We start from the raw sequence: 18258 nt of genomic DNA on the forward strand, positions 1-18258 counted from the left end.
TCATAATACGACCATAAAAGAAATTAAAAGATGCTAAATTGGTCGCAGATGTTCTTGCGTTGATTCAGCGTCGAATTGACCTCGTGATCTAGGCCTTGGTAATACTATTCATGCGAGTTTTCGATTCGCACAACGATGATCTAGCCTTATATCTACATAGCATCACGCATTATTCTTTTTCAGGGGTGGTCAGAGGTGTATCACACCGACATATCGCCAACTGTATTAAGTCCTAAATAGGAAGCAAGTTCTGACTCCGGGCTTATATTAAGCAAAAAAATTTAATTCTACCTTAGCCTATCGCGAGATCGAAATCTAGCCCTCGGTTGGTTGTACCGTTTACGCCAGAGAGCCTTTTCTTATCCAAAACTTAGTACTAAGATCACTCCATATCTAACCAACTAAGGATTCAGTTTTGGTTAAGGAAGTTGTATCCATAGGAGAGGAGCTTTGATTAACTGAAATCGTTAATCTTCATGAAAAACCAATGCCAGACCGAAGTGCGACGTCGCCTTTTAAAGAATAGAATTTAGATTGTAAAGATTTGATTGACTATAAAATTCTATCAATTTTATTGAACGTAGAGCTACTTTATATATGTTGTGTATAAGGTACTTGAGTTGTTGAAACTGGAAGAAACGAAATAAATATGTCAGAATCAAGCAAAATCGCAATCCATCATCCGCCTACTTCTATGGGATAGAGGTGTTATATGTAAGGATCTATGTACTTGGGTTCTGGAGAATTATACTATGTGGTAAATTTTTATGCCAGAGCCCGGTGGGGGAGGTGCTACCCCTATGTCTGGTATGATAGTAAAGAAGTTGCGGGTTAGATCTCATCGGGGTTTTTTATATGTATGTCTTCCAATATTGTCGAATCTGAGGGAGCTAAAATCGCCCCTAAATCCTGATATGAAATAAGTTTCGTATATGTATGTAATTTACTGCCTCGGTGTCGTAGTTGTACTGCATGTCCGGTACAATAGCGCTCTGAGGTCCTGAGGGTCGAGCAAAGTGATATTTAGGTTTTTCTGCTCAGTATCAGCCCGGAGTCTGGAATTTGTGCCCGATATGGCGATAGGCTCGCCCCCTGTCACATCATGGGACGGAACATACTTGGCGAAAAGTGGGTGCCTTAGTTGGACCTCTGCATACCCCTTCGGGGATAAATGCGTGATGTTATGTATGTATGTATGTAGTTTAGAATATGTAGGACATATTTCAGTTAGCTGTAACATTTGTGTAATTTCGTTATCTTATCACTAGCAAGATACAAACATAGCAACCCCTTAAATATACATAAACCTAGTAATTTCTGAGACAATACTATCTTATAATTACGTAGAATAGTTAGTTTTCAAAGTTCGTCGAAACTATATAAAACATGAACCTAGTAATTTCTGAGAAAATAATATTTTATACTATGATTACTTTTAAAACTAACAATTACGTGTAATTGTTAGTTTTAAACTATATTTTGTACAGTAAAGGGACTTTAAACTAGTAAAATAATAAACAACACACTACTGACTAACAGTCATTATCCGACTAAATAAATAATAAATACCCTATAATATCTCTATTTATGGTATTATATAATAAATTGTTTTTTTCCTCTTCTGTACCATATTAAGAGTTATTAATTTCCGTTATGAATGAACCAGCTTTAGTTATAAGAAGTTGAATGATTAATATTATAAATCGAATTCTCCTTGGCCCTTATGACTTCAATTTGGGGTTGGTCCACACGTGCATATTTAACTATTAAACAATACTTTTCTACGTAAGAGCTATTTACTTACCGGTATGAATGAACTAGTTTGTGTTTTAAGAAGTTGAATGATTAATATTATAAATCAGACTCCCCTAGGCCCTTATCACTTCAATGTAGGGTTGGTCCAACACATTTAACTATTAAACTATAATCAATTTGGGCCGTAACTTTCCTATTCCGAAACTGTGTACCACTTATACTATATTATGTAAATCCAAAATAGATATTGATATTTTCCACAACTCACACAACAGGCAAATACTTGTGACATATTATTTGATTCTTATGTCTCCAGTTCTTGATTCCCCTTTTTATATCCTGTTTGCTTATTAAGTATAATAATTTTTGTTATTTTCTATGTTCTCATGATATGTAATAGTATAATTTAACAATGTACGCATTACTTTAATGAATGTTCTGTGCTCCTTGAAGTTGGTTGTGCATCAGAATATGACCTTCGTTATATTACTCCTGTGTAAGCTCAATATATTATAATCTGCTGGAGAACCTAATATAAATAAATCTATACATATTATAAAACAAAGTCCGCTTTTCTGTCTGTCTGTATGTTATTGATTTTTTCAAAATCTACTGAATGGATTTTAATCAATTTTTCGTTTGGATTTAGTTTAAGATCCTGGGAAGGTTAAAGTCTATTACCAGGGAAATTATATAGCAGGACTTTTATTCCTGAAAACTCCTTCACCTGGGTGAAGCCGCGAGCAAAAGCTAGTAAAAAATAATAATAAATTAAACTCTTACCCCCTTATTCATAGACGTTTTTTATCGAACGATCGAGTAAGGCTGTGATAACAAGTCTGTTTCTCAGTGCTGACGGCATGGCAGTCTTCGCAGTGCGTAGACGTAAGGTCGTTGTGATTGGCTAATATTGAAATACAACAATAATAACCAATCACAACGGCCCTATGTCTATTTCTCAGTGCCGTTGGGCACTGAGAAAAGGCTTGTTATCACAGCTTTACTCCGTCCTTAGATAAAAAACGTTTATGAATAAGGGGGTTAGAACGCATCACCTGTCTAACTGTCTCTACAAGTATTACACATGGGCATTTTTTATACTGACTAGGCAAAGTGACCCATACTGCATCTCATGATAAGTGGAATCCAGATAGATTGTCGACAAACGATATATGATCCTACACCAGTCGACAATTATACCGGCCTGTTTGAAGCAGGATGTAAACAGGCTGACATCGTGGGTTTTACGCCTTGTGTACGGTGATTGTACTGGATGGATACAAATATCATACCACCAGCTTATTTTGATAAACCCAAAAATGGCAATGCGATAGCGTAGTTGGTTGTTGGACGGACTGCCGAGACGAATGTCCACTGGTTCAAATCCTAAGGGCACAAACCTCTGATTTTTCTAAAAAAATATGTGTGTATTCTTTGTAAATTATCGCTTGCTTTAACGGTGAAAGAAAACCTTCATACCTGAGAAGTTGTCTGTCCTGATCAAACCTAGAACTAGCTGATACAGGCTGTGAGTCTAGAGTGTTATTTCTTTTGCAAATCATTATGGGTAAGTTATAAGAACGTGGTTACGTCGTGTGCCGAAACGACATGTTTATTCATACGACCTTCAATTCCAAATTATTGCAATTGAATTTGCATGTCTAGTTCCATGTGTGGGGTCAAACGTCTATGTCTTTAAAGGGGTAAGCAGAGATGCAATTAACTCAGTACAGTTTGTTGAGTTCCTGTCATGAAAATATGGGGCGCACTATAATAATAAGTTTTTATATCGAACACTAATTCTAATCCCAATTTAGGTGTGATTCTGATTCTAAAGACGTGTTTAAACTCAAACTGTGATATGGACCTAAATTATACGAGGACGCCTAGCGAGCTATCAAAAGATTAAACATTGATCGTTAATCTTTTCCACCAGAGCGGCGCAGGCGATGCTAGAAAAATGAAGTGATACTATTAGCGATTTTTTCTAAGGCATCGCTTACTAGCCTGGCTTGTCTCGGTTTAGGACAATCTTAAGAGAAAATTGAGAACCTACCCCAAAAAATATGAGACAAAAGACGCCCTTAAAAATAAGCAAATCCAATATATTTATTAGAATTTATTCTAGAATGGAACCCCGAGGAGCTTCCCTAACGACTTCCTGTTGTCTGAAGTAAATAATGACAAGTAAATATTTAAGTAGTAGTCATTACGGTAATAAAAATGATGCTGCAAGGATGGCCTTGCGTCGACCAATCATTGCTACAATGTCATCTGATTGTCGCCTCGTTGGTGTAGTGGCGGTGCAGTTGACTATCTAGGAGGTATTGAATTTGATATCCAGGTCAACATTAGTATTAGTTTTAAATATATTACTCTACTGTAAGAATAGACCGGCTTCGGGCTAGATAATAGGAGTAGCTTATTCAAAACGGCCCAGCGGAAGATCAACCCTGGTTTTTATCAGCATACACTAAGTTGGGTCGCTTTTGTGACGAACAAATTGATTTATATTTTTTTTCTTATTTCGTAATATTGCTTGTTACAAATGAAGATTTTCTTCTTCTTCGCGGGCGATTCGTATGGTCAACTGCACTGCCTCACTGCCACCATGGACGAAGGCTGGATATCTCTTTAAAATTCTCCCGCTACCAGAAATGTACAAAAGTATTATAAATGTATTAACAACCAATTCGTAAAAAAGAACTAAAATAACAGATGTATCTTACCAAATAAAAATGCGGACAGAACACTATATAATGTAAGTAAATGGATTATGTACGGAGTATCCGAGGCACGGAAAAAGGAAAAGGTGATCCTATGATGTAATAAAAGCAGTGGGAAATAGATAGATGACAGAGGCACGAAACCTAGACCAGTGGAAATCTGGGAAAAATTAGAGAAAAAAAATCACTAATTGGAATATCCAGGGAACAATTTTGCGGGATAAAAAGTAGCCTATATCACTCAGGTGTAATGTAGCTTTCTTTTAGGAAATAAAATCAAAATCAATGTAGTAGTTCCTGATATTAGCGCGTTCAAACAAACAAACTGTTCAGCTTTATATTAGTATGAATACAAATCTCATTACTCGTCATTCCTTAAGAATAATCCTGTTGGAAACCTAATCCGTGCTGTAAAGGGACCTACATAACTTATCGACGCAACAATGTTCCTTGATTGGCGTTACCGGAAGTAGGAAACAATTTTCCCATTAGAGTAACACTAGGTCGGAAATCGTATAGTCCTTTTCGTATTATATAATTTGTCATAAAAACTACAAACAGGTATTTCAATTCGTAGAATGAAACGTACTAAGTTGAATTGAATTTTTAGTATATTTTATTCGTAAAATGTTCTGCTAAATTAGGTATAGGAGAAAATATAAAGGTAAAACAAAAATATATTAAATATTGCTTGTATGCACTATACAAACTTGTGTAATGTTAAGTAAAATATTTATTTATGTAAAAAATATATCGGCTTACTTAATTTTTTAAAATGAAAGGCTAGAATCAACTTTATTCTATAGCTGAACTCGTCCTTAGAAAAATGAGTAAGATAACCGTAGCCGACTTTTATATTATTCATGACGTTAACAAATTTTATTATAATAACTGATTTTGATAAAAAAAAATATGGAATCCGCCAAACACGAAATGAAAAATACACTTAATATGTGTTTAAAATACTAATTAACCAAGATACCTAAAACGGCTATGAGAAAAATAATAAAAATATAAACTGTTTAGTTTTCAATTATCGCGTCCTTCAAAAAAGCAGCATCTATGCAGACGGCACAAAAAATATACGAATTCTAAACTAATGAACAGACAATATCTTCTCACTAAGGGATTGGGTTAATGCCTACATGAAGAATTCTGGTGCGCAAAATATTACTACCGCAGTAATCGTAGTTCCTCCAGGATTTATTCTAAAACTTGACGAGATCGGCAGAATTCAAACTACAATGAACATCAAACTTGGACATTCACATTTATTCGCCTGCATTCGCTAGAGGATGTATGTGCATTGTGCACCTAATGCAACCTTAATTGTTATTATTGCTAATATTTAAATGATATTTACAATGCCATAATTAGACAATGAAAGAAATAAACTTCAATATCAATAATCAGCCTTCTTATTGATTATCTCTATATATTAAATTTACACTATGGTTTATTTGTATCTATTTGGGAATAGTTAGTTTAGACCTAAAAGTTTTAAAGTTGGCTTGTTAGACGATGTATTCAAATATTAGAAATGTTGAAAGGAAATGAATTCAGAACTACGATATTTGTCAAATGTAAGCCGATTAAAAATAATGATTAAGAAGAAATACGCTATTTTTCAATTTTAACACCCTGCATCTATGTGAAAAAGGGTGTTATTTCAATATTGAAAACAATTATTTTCCATCATTCTTGAGTTTATAGATTTAAAAAGGTATGTTTGATGAGGGTAGTTGTGAAATATTATATATTGTTTTCGGATCAGACTTGCGATTGATTTGGTTCTAGTAACAAATTGTGGTGACGAGTTAGGAATTTCGTGATAATGAGCAAGTCATTTCCGATCCACTTTTACAGATTTCGCGCCAAAATTCTTAAGTTGATTAGTATTATGTTATTTAATACTTCTAACGCCATACCTTTTGTTAGGGATAATTAATAAGGGAAAGGGGAAATTGATTGCAAATATTTTATTAATCTATAGCAACGTTTAGAAGTCCAAACCTAATATAGCCCCATAATTACCATTGCTCGCGAAACCTAAAAGGATTTATCGGGAGATTTAAGATCTGTTGTTTTTTGTAACTAATGGATATATTAATTTTATTTTATTTTTAAATTACAAAAATATTTCTCGCTCAATTTTCAGCAGCACTTCGTCGTCCTTCCACCTACATAAGCTAAATAACTTAACGCAGCGGTGACACAACTTGTACCAACAGTTAGTTACAAAGTTGAACAGTTAGTTACAATGGAAATTGACATCTTACCTAACGAGGTCAATCAGGGTTAGAACCCACTTAACATCAAGTCTAGCGCTCAACTGAGCTATAACACCCTAAACGCTCGCAAATTGATATCTAGTGTTCCGTTCAACACGTTGTAAATCGATCACAATCACTTCGGGTGTCAAATGTGACAGGATGTGAAGATTACCAGCATGGGAAAGCATACTTAATACATAAATCATTAGGAACGTTCCTATAATACAAAAACATGAATAAAATACACAGAACCAAATGATTAATGTTAAAAATCACCCGAAATTTATTTGTTGCTCAAACATTCGATTAGAAAACATAACGTCAATAAATATAAAACATTTACCTTGAATTTTGACATACTGATCTAGGTTGCTAGTTGTTAGTTACATTTGCAATAACACCGGTTACAGTTGCACTACACACACGGGACGTGCGATCTACGCTGCCGCCAGCAATGGACTGCCGTTGTGCGAGACCCATTGAATAGGCTCACGCACACTGTACAAGTTGCGGGATAGTGGGAAAGGATAGCTGATATAGCGAAGACGTAAAGCTGTTTCGAAGATTAGGACCTGTTTTACTTTTTCAAGGGTTGCGAGTATCTTAAACGCTCACCCAAAAGTCCGGTTTGTTTTTATAATTAGTCGACCCTTGTCAGGCTGTCAGGGACCTATTTTTTTTAATTAAGAATTAACCCTTTGTATATTCTGAACTGTATGACTTTTCGTTCTTTAAGTACTTCTTCTATTTTACTTTTTCTTAAGAATTCTATATAATATCCGTGGTATTTTCAATTATATATGAGCAATAATTAAGGTTTCCTATCAATAGGATATCATACCTCTGTTTATTAAATCTGGAAAAAATGTACAACTACGATAGATGTACCTAGAGAATAAAACTCTCTAATGTAGGTACTTATAGACCAGAATGAGGCCAGTTTTCAATGTTACCAATATGGGCAGTCTTATTCTTCTTGCCTTTATCCCACTTAGTTTGGGGTCAGCGCAACACACTTTTTAAACAGGTTGTGAAGGTAATTACGTACGACAGTCCATCTGCCCGATGTCAAGCACCATTAGGGGATCTCACAAAATGTTCTTCCTACCTGAAATACGAACTCCTGACCTCTCGATCCTGAACATTTACGATGCAACTAGACCAACACAACATAAGACAATAACGTACAATAAAACATCGATCAAAATCCCTTTTCCTTTCTAAGAGAGTCGCAAATCGATCTGAACAATTGACTGGCAAGGTCAATAACTGTCGTGTTTACTGGCCCGGTTCGAGCCGGTGTCGCGGTGTGCAAACCGCTTTACAATATAATTTTAATTTCAAGTAAGTGGAGTGTTTTCGTAACGCGCTAGGACCATTTTAGGCGAGCATATCCAATAAGATATTGCAAAAATTTAACAAAGAGTTTGTGACACGGTTCGAAATACCAGTTCTTTTGTTCATGTTATAGGTATTGGTACCTACTTATTGATAAGACAATATTTTTTTAGGATACCCGCCATTCAAATTATGTTTAATACTTTGTATTATTAATTTGGACTTCCAAAAAAGATCTTATCAGTTCACGTGATTTTGGCCCACAACTTTTCTTAATTATTTCATATACATTGGTGTATATACATCTTGATTATCAAATCAATAAGTAACAGCATTCGTCAAATTGTATTTTGTTTTTAGACATGGCAAAGTGACGTCACTGCACCTAAAGGGAAAATAAATAAATATAGGTAACCGATAAAAATATACAATAGTTTTTGGTGTTCTTTTTTATCAGGTTCACGTTCAAGGCCTTTTACTTACTTCCGTGTCTGAATCTTTTTTTATTGCTATGAATGACGAGACGAGCTTGAAGTTCGCCTGATGGTAAGTGATACATACTTACGACCGCCCATAAACAGCAGAGATACCATCCAACACCTTTAATTACAAAGTATTGTTTGGTATTCCACAGCGCTCGCCACCCTGAGACTGCGAAGTTAGGTCTTATTATGCTCGGTACTTACACGGGCTACAATGTCCTGCAAACCCGAACACAACAGTAACTACACACTGCTGATTATGGCAGAAATAGACATTACGGTGGTACCTACCCAGGCTGACTTTCGCATATGAAATTCCTACCACCAATGAAATTAAATATTCTTTGAAATAAACTTGGAAAATACAATGAATAAGCAACAGTACATTATATTGCTTCAAAAGATACATTATTTTATTTTTAAAATACTTGAAGTGAATGTCTCTGTCAATAAAACCTAGAAACCTAGTTAAACGTAAGCGTGTAGACCAAATAAATTTAATTGGTCACACAAGAATTACAATACGGATTGTATTATGTGTGATAGTATTATTGTATAATGGCGAGGAATTGTGTCAACACGAATTGTTTGCACGACGAGTGCGTGGGACTTACTGAGTGCGGATTTAATGCGAACACCGGGTCATATTTCTAGACTTAATGAGCTACGTATGTAAGTATATTATCTAGAAATGGTTTTCTGATATCAGTTAGTATTTTGAATCATTGTTTTATTGTTGTTCTGCATAAAATAAACCGCGCTTTTTTCTATTAGACAACGGGTAGATCATTAAATATGAAAAAGGTAATCGTCTCATGAATCAAGAAACGGCTCGAAAGGCAACTAAATATTATAACCATGATGGGAATAGCCGTAATAAATTATCTCCATTGTAAGAATTAGTGTAATTGACAAATATGCACAAAATGATTATTTTAAAAGGATAACTTTTTCATTTTGTGTACTTTTTTGAATATGGTGTAGCTACAAACTATAACATATCACACCTTTGCCCCCGAAGGGGTTGACAGAGATGCAACCGGGTCACCCACTAATCGCTATGTGTTCCGACCAATGATATGACAAGGGGCAAGGATACTCATACCAGACACATTAATGCTACTAAGCCGAAAAACAAAATATAACTGTCGGACCCGGCATTCGAATTTGAGACCTCAGAACTGCAGTCATAACTTAATACAACGCCACCGAAGCAATTTATAAAATTATTCACATTGAGTTGAGTCATTGTATTCTTGTAGGATTAGCATACAGTTTCAGTTGTCTTGAGAACAATTTCTTTAGTGATAACGACATTTTGGAAGTAAGACTTTGCTAATGCTCGCGGGCCGCAGGTACAATATGCCTGAGGCCATAGCCAAGTCTTTCAATCATTAACCTTAGTTAGACTTGCTAATGATCAGTTAGCCGCAGGTTCAATATTGTAGTGTGTGTGCTCAGTATATAAGTCATATCATGAGACCATAGGCAAGATGCCTTTCCTCAATCATTATTTGTTTATTTTTCCTTTGTTGTAAGGACCGGGTCCTTAGCAGTAAATTACAATCTAGTCTATAAGACTAATAAGCAATTCAATTCTAACTTAATTTTCTAGGTAAGTTTATTGCTAAAAAGAAAAAAAATATATATTTAAGACATATCTCATCGATAAGTCTATCGTTAATCCTAACGGAAGATTTATCAATTAGATTACTCATATTCATTCCCATAAATAAATTTAGCATTTGAAGAAAGCCATATTAGCTATGGCCCCTGGTATAGAAAAGTCTGATCATTAAAGTTAAAAGAATTTATAAAAGATATTCCAGGACATTCCACGTGCGACTCATTGACGATAGCATTATAGGTGTTATTTCTGTCTCAACTGTGGGTGTTAGTTGAGATAATCATATCATACAATTGATCTCGTACCCCCCGCACATAGCAATGTAATGTAAGGTTTGTTACGTAGTGAAGTATGATTTTTGAAACTGTACAAGAAATATCTATTTAAAATAATCTAATATTCAGACGGAAGGCTCCTCGGAACCCTTTTGTATGCACCTTATATTGATACATATTATTTTTCAAATTCATAACAAAAAAGAGATTTAAATTGAAATAAAACTATTCGGATTTTATTAATTTTTATATTATAATGTTCTCCGACGTTTCGAAGAAGAGAACTTGTTACGAAAAAGAGATGTTTGGAAGACTAAAAATCGTGTTGAACGTAAACTTCGTACGTGGTCTTTTAATATTATGACTATGTTGTATTCCCCGTGTTTTATGATTAAACAACGCCATTAAAGCATCGAGATTAAATCCTTATTTGTGGTTTTGATACTGTGCAGCCCTATGCTGTCTACTGCTGGACATAGGCATCTCCCAATGTACGCCATAGACCCTCGCTGTACATATATAAAGATAGCAACTTGTTTTGGAAAAATTAACTCTGACTGCCGCTCAACAACAAGGGCCCTAGTGCGTCATTTGGCTTCATTCAGTACTTAGTTAAAAACTAATATTTATAACTACTAGCTTTTGCTCGCGGCTTTGCCCCCGTGAAAGTTTTTGCGGGATAAAAAGTAACTCATGTTCTTCCCAGGGTCTATTTTCTCCATATCAACTTGTAACGAAACCCATTCGGCTGTTTTTACCCGACTTCAAAAAAGAAATAGGTTCAAATAGCAAATTGACGTGTTTTTTCAATGTCTGTAACCTCAGAACATAAACATTTATTGACAGAAATAAAAAAAAATATTTGACTGTATATACTTCCAAATTAGTCTTATAGAAATGTTTTTAAAATCGATTTAGTACTGTGGTTTTTAATCCGAAATAACAGGATAAGTATGTCGTCCAAGTAAACGCAATTTTCCTCTCCCGTGACTTTGTCAGTGGTGTTTTGTGTTAGGTCCATTTCTTATTTTATACATACATACATAGAATTACGCCTTTTCCCTTTTCAGGGGTAAGCAGAGGTATAGCTCCTCAGCACGATAGTCGTACCGCGTAAGCAATACAACTAAGTACGCTTTGAGGCTATGGTCTATTTCTTATTACAAACACAAAAAAAAAAAACAAATAAAACCTTTTGAACCAAAATCAAACCGCTATCAAATCACTAAAGCCCAAAAAGTATTTAGCATATTAATAGGTATATATACTTACCAATTATAAATTTGAAATTTATAATAATTTAGAAATCTGTGAGTTATAAAATTGCAAGCTAAGCTCGATAACATTAACAAATATACGGAAACAATAATTTACTACGTTCAATTATAATTAGCCACCAACTCCAAAATTGGTAATCAGTATGGTGAGTTAATTATTTTTTTATTTTTAATAGCGGTTTTCTTTTTGTTAAATAGGTTTTTGAGTTTATTGCATTCAGACAGGCAGAGGTGGCGGGGGCTTATTTTTATAATTTATTTTATTATTATTGGATTTGGTTAATTTAAGTATTCAAATATCTTTAAACTATTCCCAAAAGTATCTAAAACATCCTTGAACAGCAGTAATCTGTGGACAAGACGCATTGAAGTTGGAAATTAAACTATGAATTGTCTCTGTATTGGGCTTGAAACGTTTTTAAAACTGAATAATTATGTATATTATATGAATTTGTATTATTTTATAGTTTAATTTAACAAACCTAATCACGAAGTCAGGTGAATTGTCGTCACTTAATTGGCATTAAGGTAAAACATTAAATTTTTTAATTAAATCAAGGATTGTTACTTTTTGTGTAAGAGTCGAGTGCAAAGTCGAATATAACAGACACATAATGTTATTACTAATTATGCTTAATGCCGCATAGACCCGCGCTTCATAAATTACAAAACTTAACAAAAAAAAGTTAATAAAGATTCTCTCCGGCGGGGAATCGAACCCCGGTCTCCCGCGTGACAGGCGGGGATACTGACCACTATACTACCGAAGACTTACAACAATTTGCAAAATTATAATAAACATTCTGTAATACAAACATAATAATTTAATTTACAATTTTATATTATAAATTTATCAATATCATAATATTATACGTTTTTTTAACAAACCAGGGCCCTTATTCTGTATGATAGTGTAAACGCGTAACGCGGCCATGTCATGTTATCTTCGAGAAATGTGCGTGGAATGGTATTCTGTAAGCCAAATTTCTATAGTCCTAAACATGATGCGTTGTGTTACGTTCTTGTTACGCACTGTTAAAATAACGTGCGGGATAGAGAATAAGGCTCCAGACCATTTAGCACGATTATTGAAAGTTACCTATATTAATTTTCATTTATTACATTGCCATCTATCGGAAGTTTATAAAACTACATCTAATGGAACCCTATTCACATTATTACATTTTACACATTGTACTAGATGGCGCTGTTGCGCAAAATTCTATTTGACAGCTTTTTCCAACGCATCGTACAAACTACAAACGTGCGACAGTTCGGTAATGGCCGCCGCCGGTTGAGACGTCTTGCTGTGACAGCGGCACGCGTTGATTGTTTACTTTATTTACATCACAATCATAACCAATAATAAAAAGTGTCAAGTGTTTATCGTGTGTTATCGTTAATTATACAACTTTAGCGAAACGTGTTGTGTGTTTTAACAAAGTTTTTCGACAACGATGAGCGGTGTGCCGCTCACGTAGCGTTCGAAACGAGAATGCATTTTGTGTAGTGTTGTGGTTTGTTTGGATCTCCTTGGCTAAATGCTGGGCTACAGGGGAACTATGTGCAGCCGTCAGCACTCGCAGGCGTGTCTGAACACGTCCCTGTCGATAAGACAGGAGATACAGAGGTTCGAAAGTGTTCACCCGTCGATATACGCTCTCTACGACCTTGTAGAGTTGGTACCGGATCCGTTGCTGGCCCAGCAGATACGGGACCACGTCGTGGCTATAGAAGGTGAGTGGAAAATGTCCGGTTATCCGGCGAACTGGCACCATTGTTTACGTTCAAAGATGTGCGGTTTCTACGGAGACGCGGCGCGGTGTTTGTTTAGATAAATCACGCTGGATAACCTATATTGTTGAGTCGTGTTTGTTTATGATGTCGAACGTGTTTTGTGAGATAACAGTACGTGAATATAGAGAAACGTAAGTTACTTTTTATTTATCTTAGTGAAATGCTGTATTGTTTGTTACGATTGATGCAACCGGTGTATCTAATCTTGGTTATTGATTTGTTTTGGGCTGTATGTGATAAGAGTATTAAGGGTATTTTATAATTTTTTGTAAGCAAATGCAGTGCTTTGATTGTTTTCTATTTTCCCGCCATACGTCCGCGGATACAAGTATTTTGTAAATTAAAGTCGCCAATCAATCCTCCGACAATGTAACTTCATAAGGGTTGGATTCAAGTTCTGTCATCACAATTCAGAACCACGACATACAGCGTTTCCACAAATTTCAAACTAGAAACAAAATTAAACATAAGTACATCTTAGTTCGAAGTCTGATCCGACGCCCACACATTCCCTAACGCGTTCATGCATGCACAAAACCTATCGAAATTATTTGCTCTAATTTATAATTTTAACAAAATAACAGCTAACATTCGGTATCGAAATGAACTTATTAAAAATACAACAGCAGCAATAAATGTGTCCCACTTTGAAAGTATTATGAAATAAATACCAGTAGGGCCCGAACACACCGCGGTGCCATTAGAGTAGCTCCGTAACCTAGATATTGTTTATACCTAGATCTAGATGTAATTCGTTTTTCTACACCTGAGTAAGAACGGGTCAAAGACCGGCCATAATCGTAGTATAAATGATTAAGTCTAGTATGGTACAAAAATTACGCTAAAGCAATTTTAAAGAAATTAATCTTTAGTTTGTTGTAAAACAATTATGTAAAGTAGGTTTTTGAATGAATTTTACGCAAGAAGAATATGTTTACATTTGAATATCCAAGTAGATAATGCTATAATATTAGGCACAAATCAAACTGAAATGTATCTTATAATTCTAAAATTTAAGACTCAAACATCTGATCTTTAGAATCTACGAACAAAGATACTTCTTACGAGAAGGAATCTAGATATGGGGTGAGACATCTAAATCTTCAATCATAAGAATCAACCGGTTAATAAATCACTTATATATTATGTCAATTGCAACATAAAATACTTATACACTAGTTATTTGCGGTACGAAGGAACTTTAATTTCAACTATGCTGGCCTTCAAAATGGACAAAATAAAATAACAAGGTGAGAATTCATCCTTACGTTGCAAAAAAGATTTGTAAGCGAAAAGAAATCCCACGTCATTGTCGCACTCCAATTTGAAGTCTCTGCAATTCGCGTTTTTAAACAAGTGGCCGGAACGATTTGCCTAAGTTATTTCTTTTTTAAATCCAGTAATATTAATATAAAGGTTTATCCGACTAGGATATTAAGTAATGGAAGCTCCTGCCAGTTCACAGCCCGGTTCGCTATCAATTATCATTAATCCGTAGACTGCACGGTTTTACTTAAACTATTATTAAAACTGAACTAATTGATTTTATGCATGACTACGCTAATTTCTACAATTAGTGCTTCAAATCTCAAAATTCTTCTACAATTAGGAAGCTACATTATTCCTAAATGATTTAGGCTGCTTTTGATCATGGACAAAAACCAATTAGACTGACACGCATGCAAACAAGTAACATCAAAAGCATAAGAATTTTTCGTGGATACGTTAACGCGTGTTGCGCGTACATTCGTAACGTTATGAATATTGAATAATCCACATGCCCGTCCAGTAATTAGATTACTGTAATTAAAATGATTGCACCGAAGATTGGCCGCGAGTAGAAAACCAATACGGTTTCACGCGACGACACGCGGTTGTAGTCGTGGAGTCACACGTCAGTTGTGTTATTGATGAAGATGTTCTAGAATCTAGATTAACTGTGCCAGACAGGTGTGGTTTCATTTGTAGTTGTTAGGGTTTTCAACGTGGTTAATTAAAAATATGCAGTTCTAGTTATGCTTGTGGCTACGTTAGCATGTAATGTGGAAAAGCAAAATATAGAACTTAGAGACTTAAGATTTTGTGAAGGATTTGCAAGCAGCTTCCGATAGGTCGATCTGGAAATCTTTGGGAGATGCCCATGTTCAGCAGTGGACATTCTGCGGCTGATAATGATGTGGATTTTTCGAAATCTGAGTAGTATTTCCAAAGTTAATATATTTTCATAAAACATGTTCAAAGGACAACCTGTATCTTCCACATCGTCTTCCATAATGTGTTATGGACATAGTCGTTGCCATTAAAGCCAGGAAACTGTTATTACAACTGAGGTAATTGGACTAATGTAAACATATGACACAGAACTCCGTGGCAAGTTCGTGGAAGTTTCGAATTTGACTCCTCAAACAACAGGAACTATATTATCAAGGCGACCTTCGTCTGCGATGAATTATTCTAAGGAATTAGAGATATTTGATTATCTTAATTATCGTGATATTTTATTTATTTTATAGTAAAACTTTAAATATAATGTTTAAGCCTAGTGAAATAAATGAGGCAAATTATTATAGTATTCAATTATTAAAATAAATAAGACTATGGCGTCACTGCCTCGTAAATCATACAATTAAATATATTAATCTCAAACTATCATCACTTTTCGGATCAACAATTCCATTTAGATCTTGTTATAGATTGTGGAAATGATTTCAAATATTTTTTTGTTAATATTTCGTCTATTTGTAATAACAGTCGTGTAAAAACGACCTCGTCAATGTCTGACGAACAATAAATTATTTTACGATTTGTTGTCAAAGTTTATTGTGCGTTTTACAAAATGCCAGCAGTTTTATGGCCGCCTGTGCTTGTCACGCACGTAATTCTGAAGCTTATGTTCCGTTTGCGGTGCCTCGGGCGAGGCAGGGACGCTGGCTGCAGCCGTGAGCCGTCGCCTGAGGGTGAGACTTTTTTGGCATATTCATTTCCATTGAAGCCTCAATTATTCGTTTAGATTTTAGTGCTGACTTCTTGCATCAGTGGAGCAGCGATAGACGTATGAAAACAGCCTTTACCCTTGGACTGATCAGATGAATTCGCATCTTCCATTCACGTTTTAAATGGCAAACGTGACGAACAAATTTAATTATAATTTATAATCTCCAGACGGATTCAATACCCAATGTCCGATTCGACACTGGCCAGTATATTTGTCACGAATGTTTTGTCTGCGGTTCTTCATAGCAGTTTCAATGCGTGAACGTTCGTGCCTATACATTTAAACATTACACATTGAGCACTGTAATTTGTCTGACTGCGTCCGAAGTCCTGTCAACAGACATGAGAACTTGTCTTCATAGTTGCTATTTTCGGACCGAGTTTCAACCGTGCAAATTAAAAATAAGCACCGACCGCGAAGTAAAGTCGACGTCACGCGACAACACGCCGACATTCAGATCTTTACGAGCCGCACGGTAAGTTATAAAAACGGCAATATCTCCAAGCGACCTACTCCATTCCGCCGTGTAATATTTTTCTTTGTTTTAAACGGTTTGTTATTAAAGTTGGCTTACTTTATTGCTTCCTTATTGTTATTCCTTCGGTAATCTTATCGCAGCGGCCTCCCAACTTAAATATTGCTTTGTGCTTAAAGAAAAAACCTTACGCTGTTGGTACGGCACGCCTTGCGAGTCGCGTGGAATTTATTAAGTGTACTTTGAACAGTTTTTATACGTGCATTGTGTTCGGCGAGTTTAAACCGAATTGCAATTGTCATTTTTATTTATTTTTTAATGTTTTTTATCATCTTAGCAATAATTGTGTTAAACACTTAAAACCACATTAAACCATATTGAGTATTTATGGTCGTATAATAAGGAAAGAAAAAATAATTTTCCGAATACAATTATGATTCAATACTAAAATTATTGTCCTGTTATTGGCAATAAATAAATCAAAAATTATTTAACTGTTTATTCGAAGTCACTAATAAAATAAACGTCAAAGTATCTAATATCTACTTGAGTAAAATTCAAACACAACTCGCTATAAACATCATCCCATCCGATGACAGTTGCAATAACCGAAACAAATCAATCATTTAAAATTACTAAAGCGACTCGCCCTTACGTACCTCCCTCTCGACTTTGATTTAATTGAACATACCTCGCCACCATTAATCTAGGAGACGACGCGGATGCTCTTACCCCATTCCCTGACGCATTGATGTCTAATTAATGTGAAATGTTTCGGAATTCAATATGTAAAGCGTTTTAAAATATTTTGTTTGTTAATCTTTTAAATCATCATAAAAGTTTGCCAAATATATTTTTCTATATATATATATCTATTATAATATATACACTGCTGCACTTACCACATGTTAATTGATGACTTGCTTTAACCCGCGGCTCGGCACGTGTAAAATCTCGTTCCCGGAATACATAATACCATATAGGCATAAAGTAGCTTATTAGTGTTCAAGAGTTTTCAGAAGAGGATTAGTAATTCCTATGAAAGAAATAAAACTATTTTGATATAATATTTTATTACGGATTTATGATATATATATATATATATATATATATATATATATATTATATATATATATATATGTATATATATATATATATATATATATATATATATATATATATATATATATATATATATATATATATCATAGGTGGGTGTAGATCAGAAAAAAGGAATT

At 34.8% G+C, this 18258-nt stretch overlaps 2 protein-coding genes and 1 non-coding gene across 3 annotated transcripts in view; 1 reads left to right on the top strand and 2 right to left on the bottom strand.

Annotated features, from left to right (window-relative positions):
* LOC115446292 (angiotensin-converting enzyme) overlaps positions 1-7224 on the bottom strand; it is a 58320-nt gene extending 51096 nt beyond the window's left edge. Inside the window, exon 1 of the mRNA XM_030172895.2 lies at positions 7098-7224. Coding sequence (XP_030028755.1) covers positions 7098-7112 — 15 coding nt within the window. The 5' untranslated portion in view covers positions 7113-7224. The remainder of the gene's footprint in view (positions 1-7097) is intronic.
* A 5227-nt stretch (positions 7225-12451) lies between these two features.
* Trnad-guc lies at positions 12452-12523 on the bottom strand. Its single transcript has one exon. It is a non-coding gene; the product is annotated as a tRNA-Asp (tRNA).
* A 501-nt stretch (positions 12524-13024) lies between these two features.
* LOC115440662 (centaurin-gamma-1A) overlaps positions 13025-18258 on the top strand; it is a 347905-nt gene continuing 342671 nt past the window's right edge. Inside the window, exon 1 of the mRNA XM_037440783.1 lies at positions 13025-13490. Within this exon, the coding sequence (XP_037296680.1) occupies positions 13295-13490 (196 nt within the window). The 5' untranslated portion in view covers positions 13025-13294. The remainder of the gene's footprint in view (positions 13491-18258) is intronic.

The sequence above is a fragment of the Manduca sexta genome, chromosome 20 (genome assembly GCF_014839805.1).
Source record: "Manduca sexta isolate Smith_Timp_Sample1 chromosome 20, JHU_Msex_v1.0, whole genome shotgun sequence".
NCBI classification, from domain to species: Eukaryota; Metazoa; Arthropoda; class Insecta; order Lepidoptera; family Sphingidae; genus Manduca; species Manduca sexta.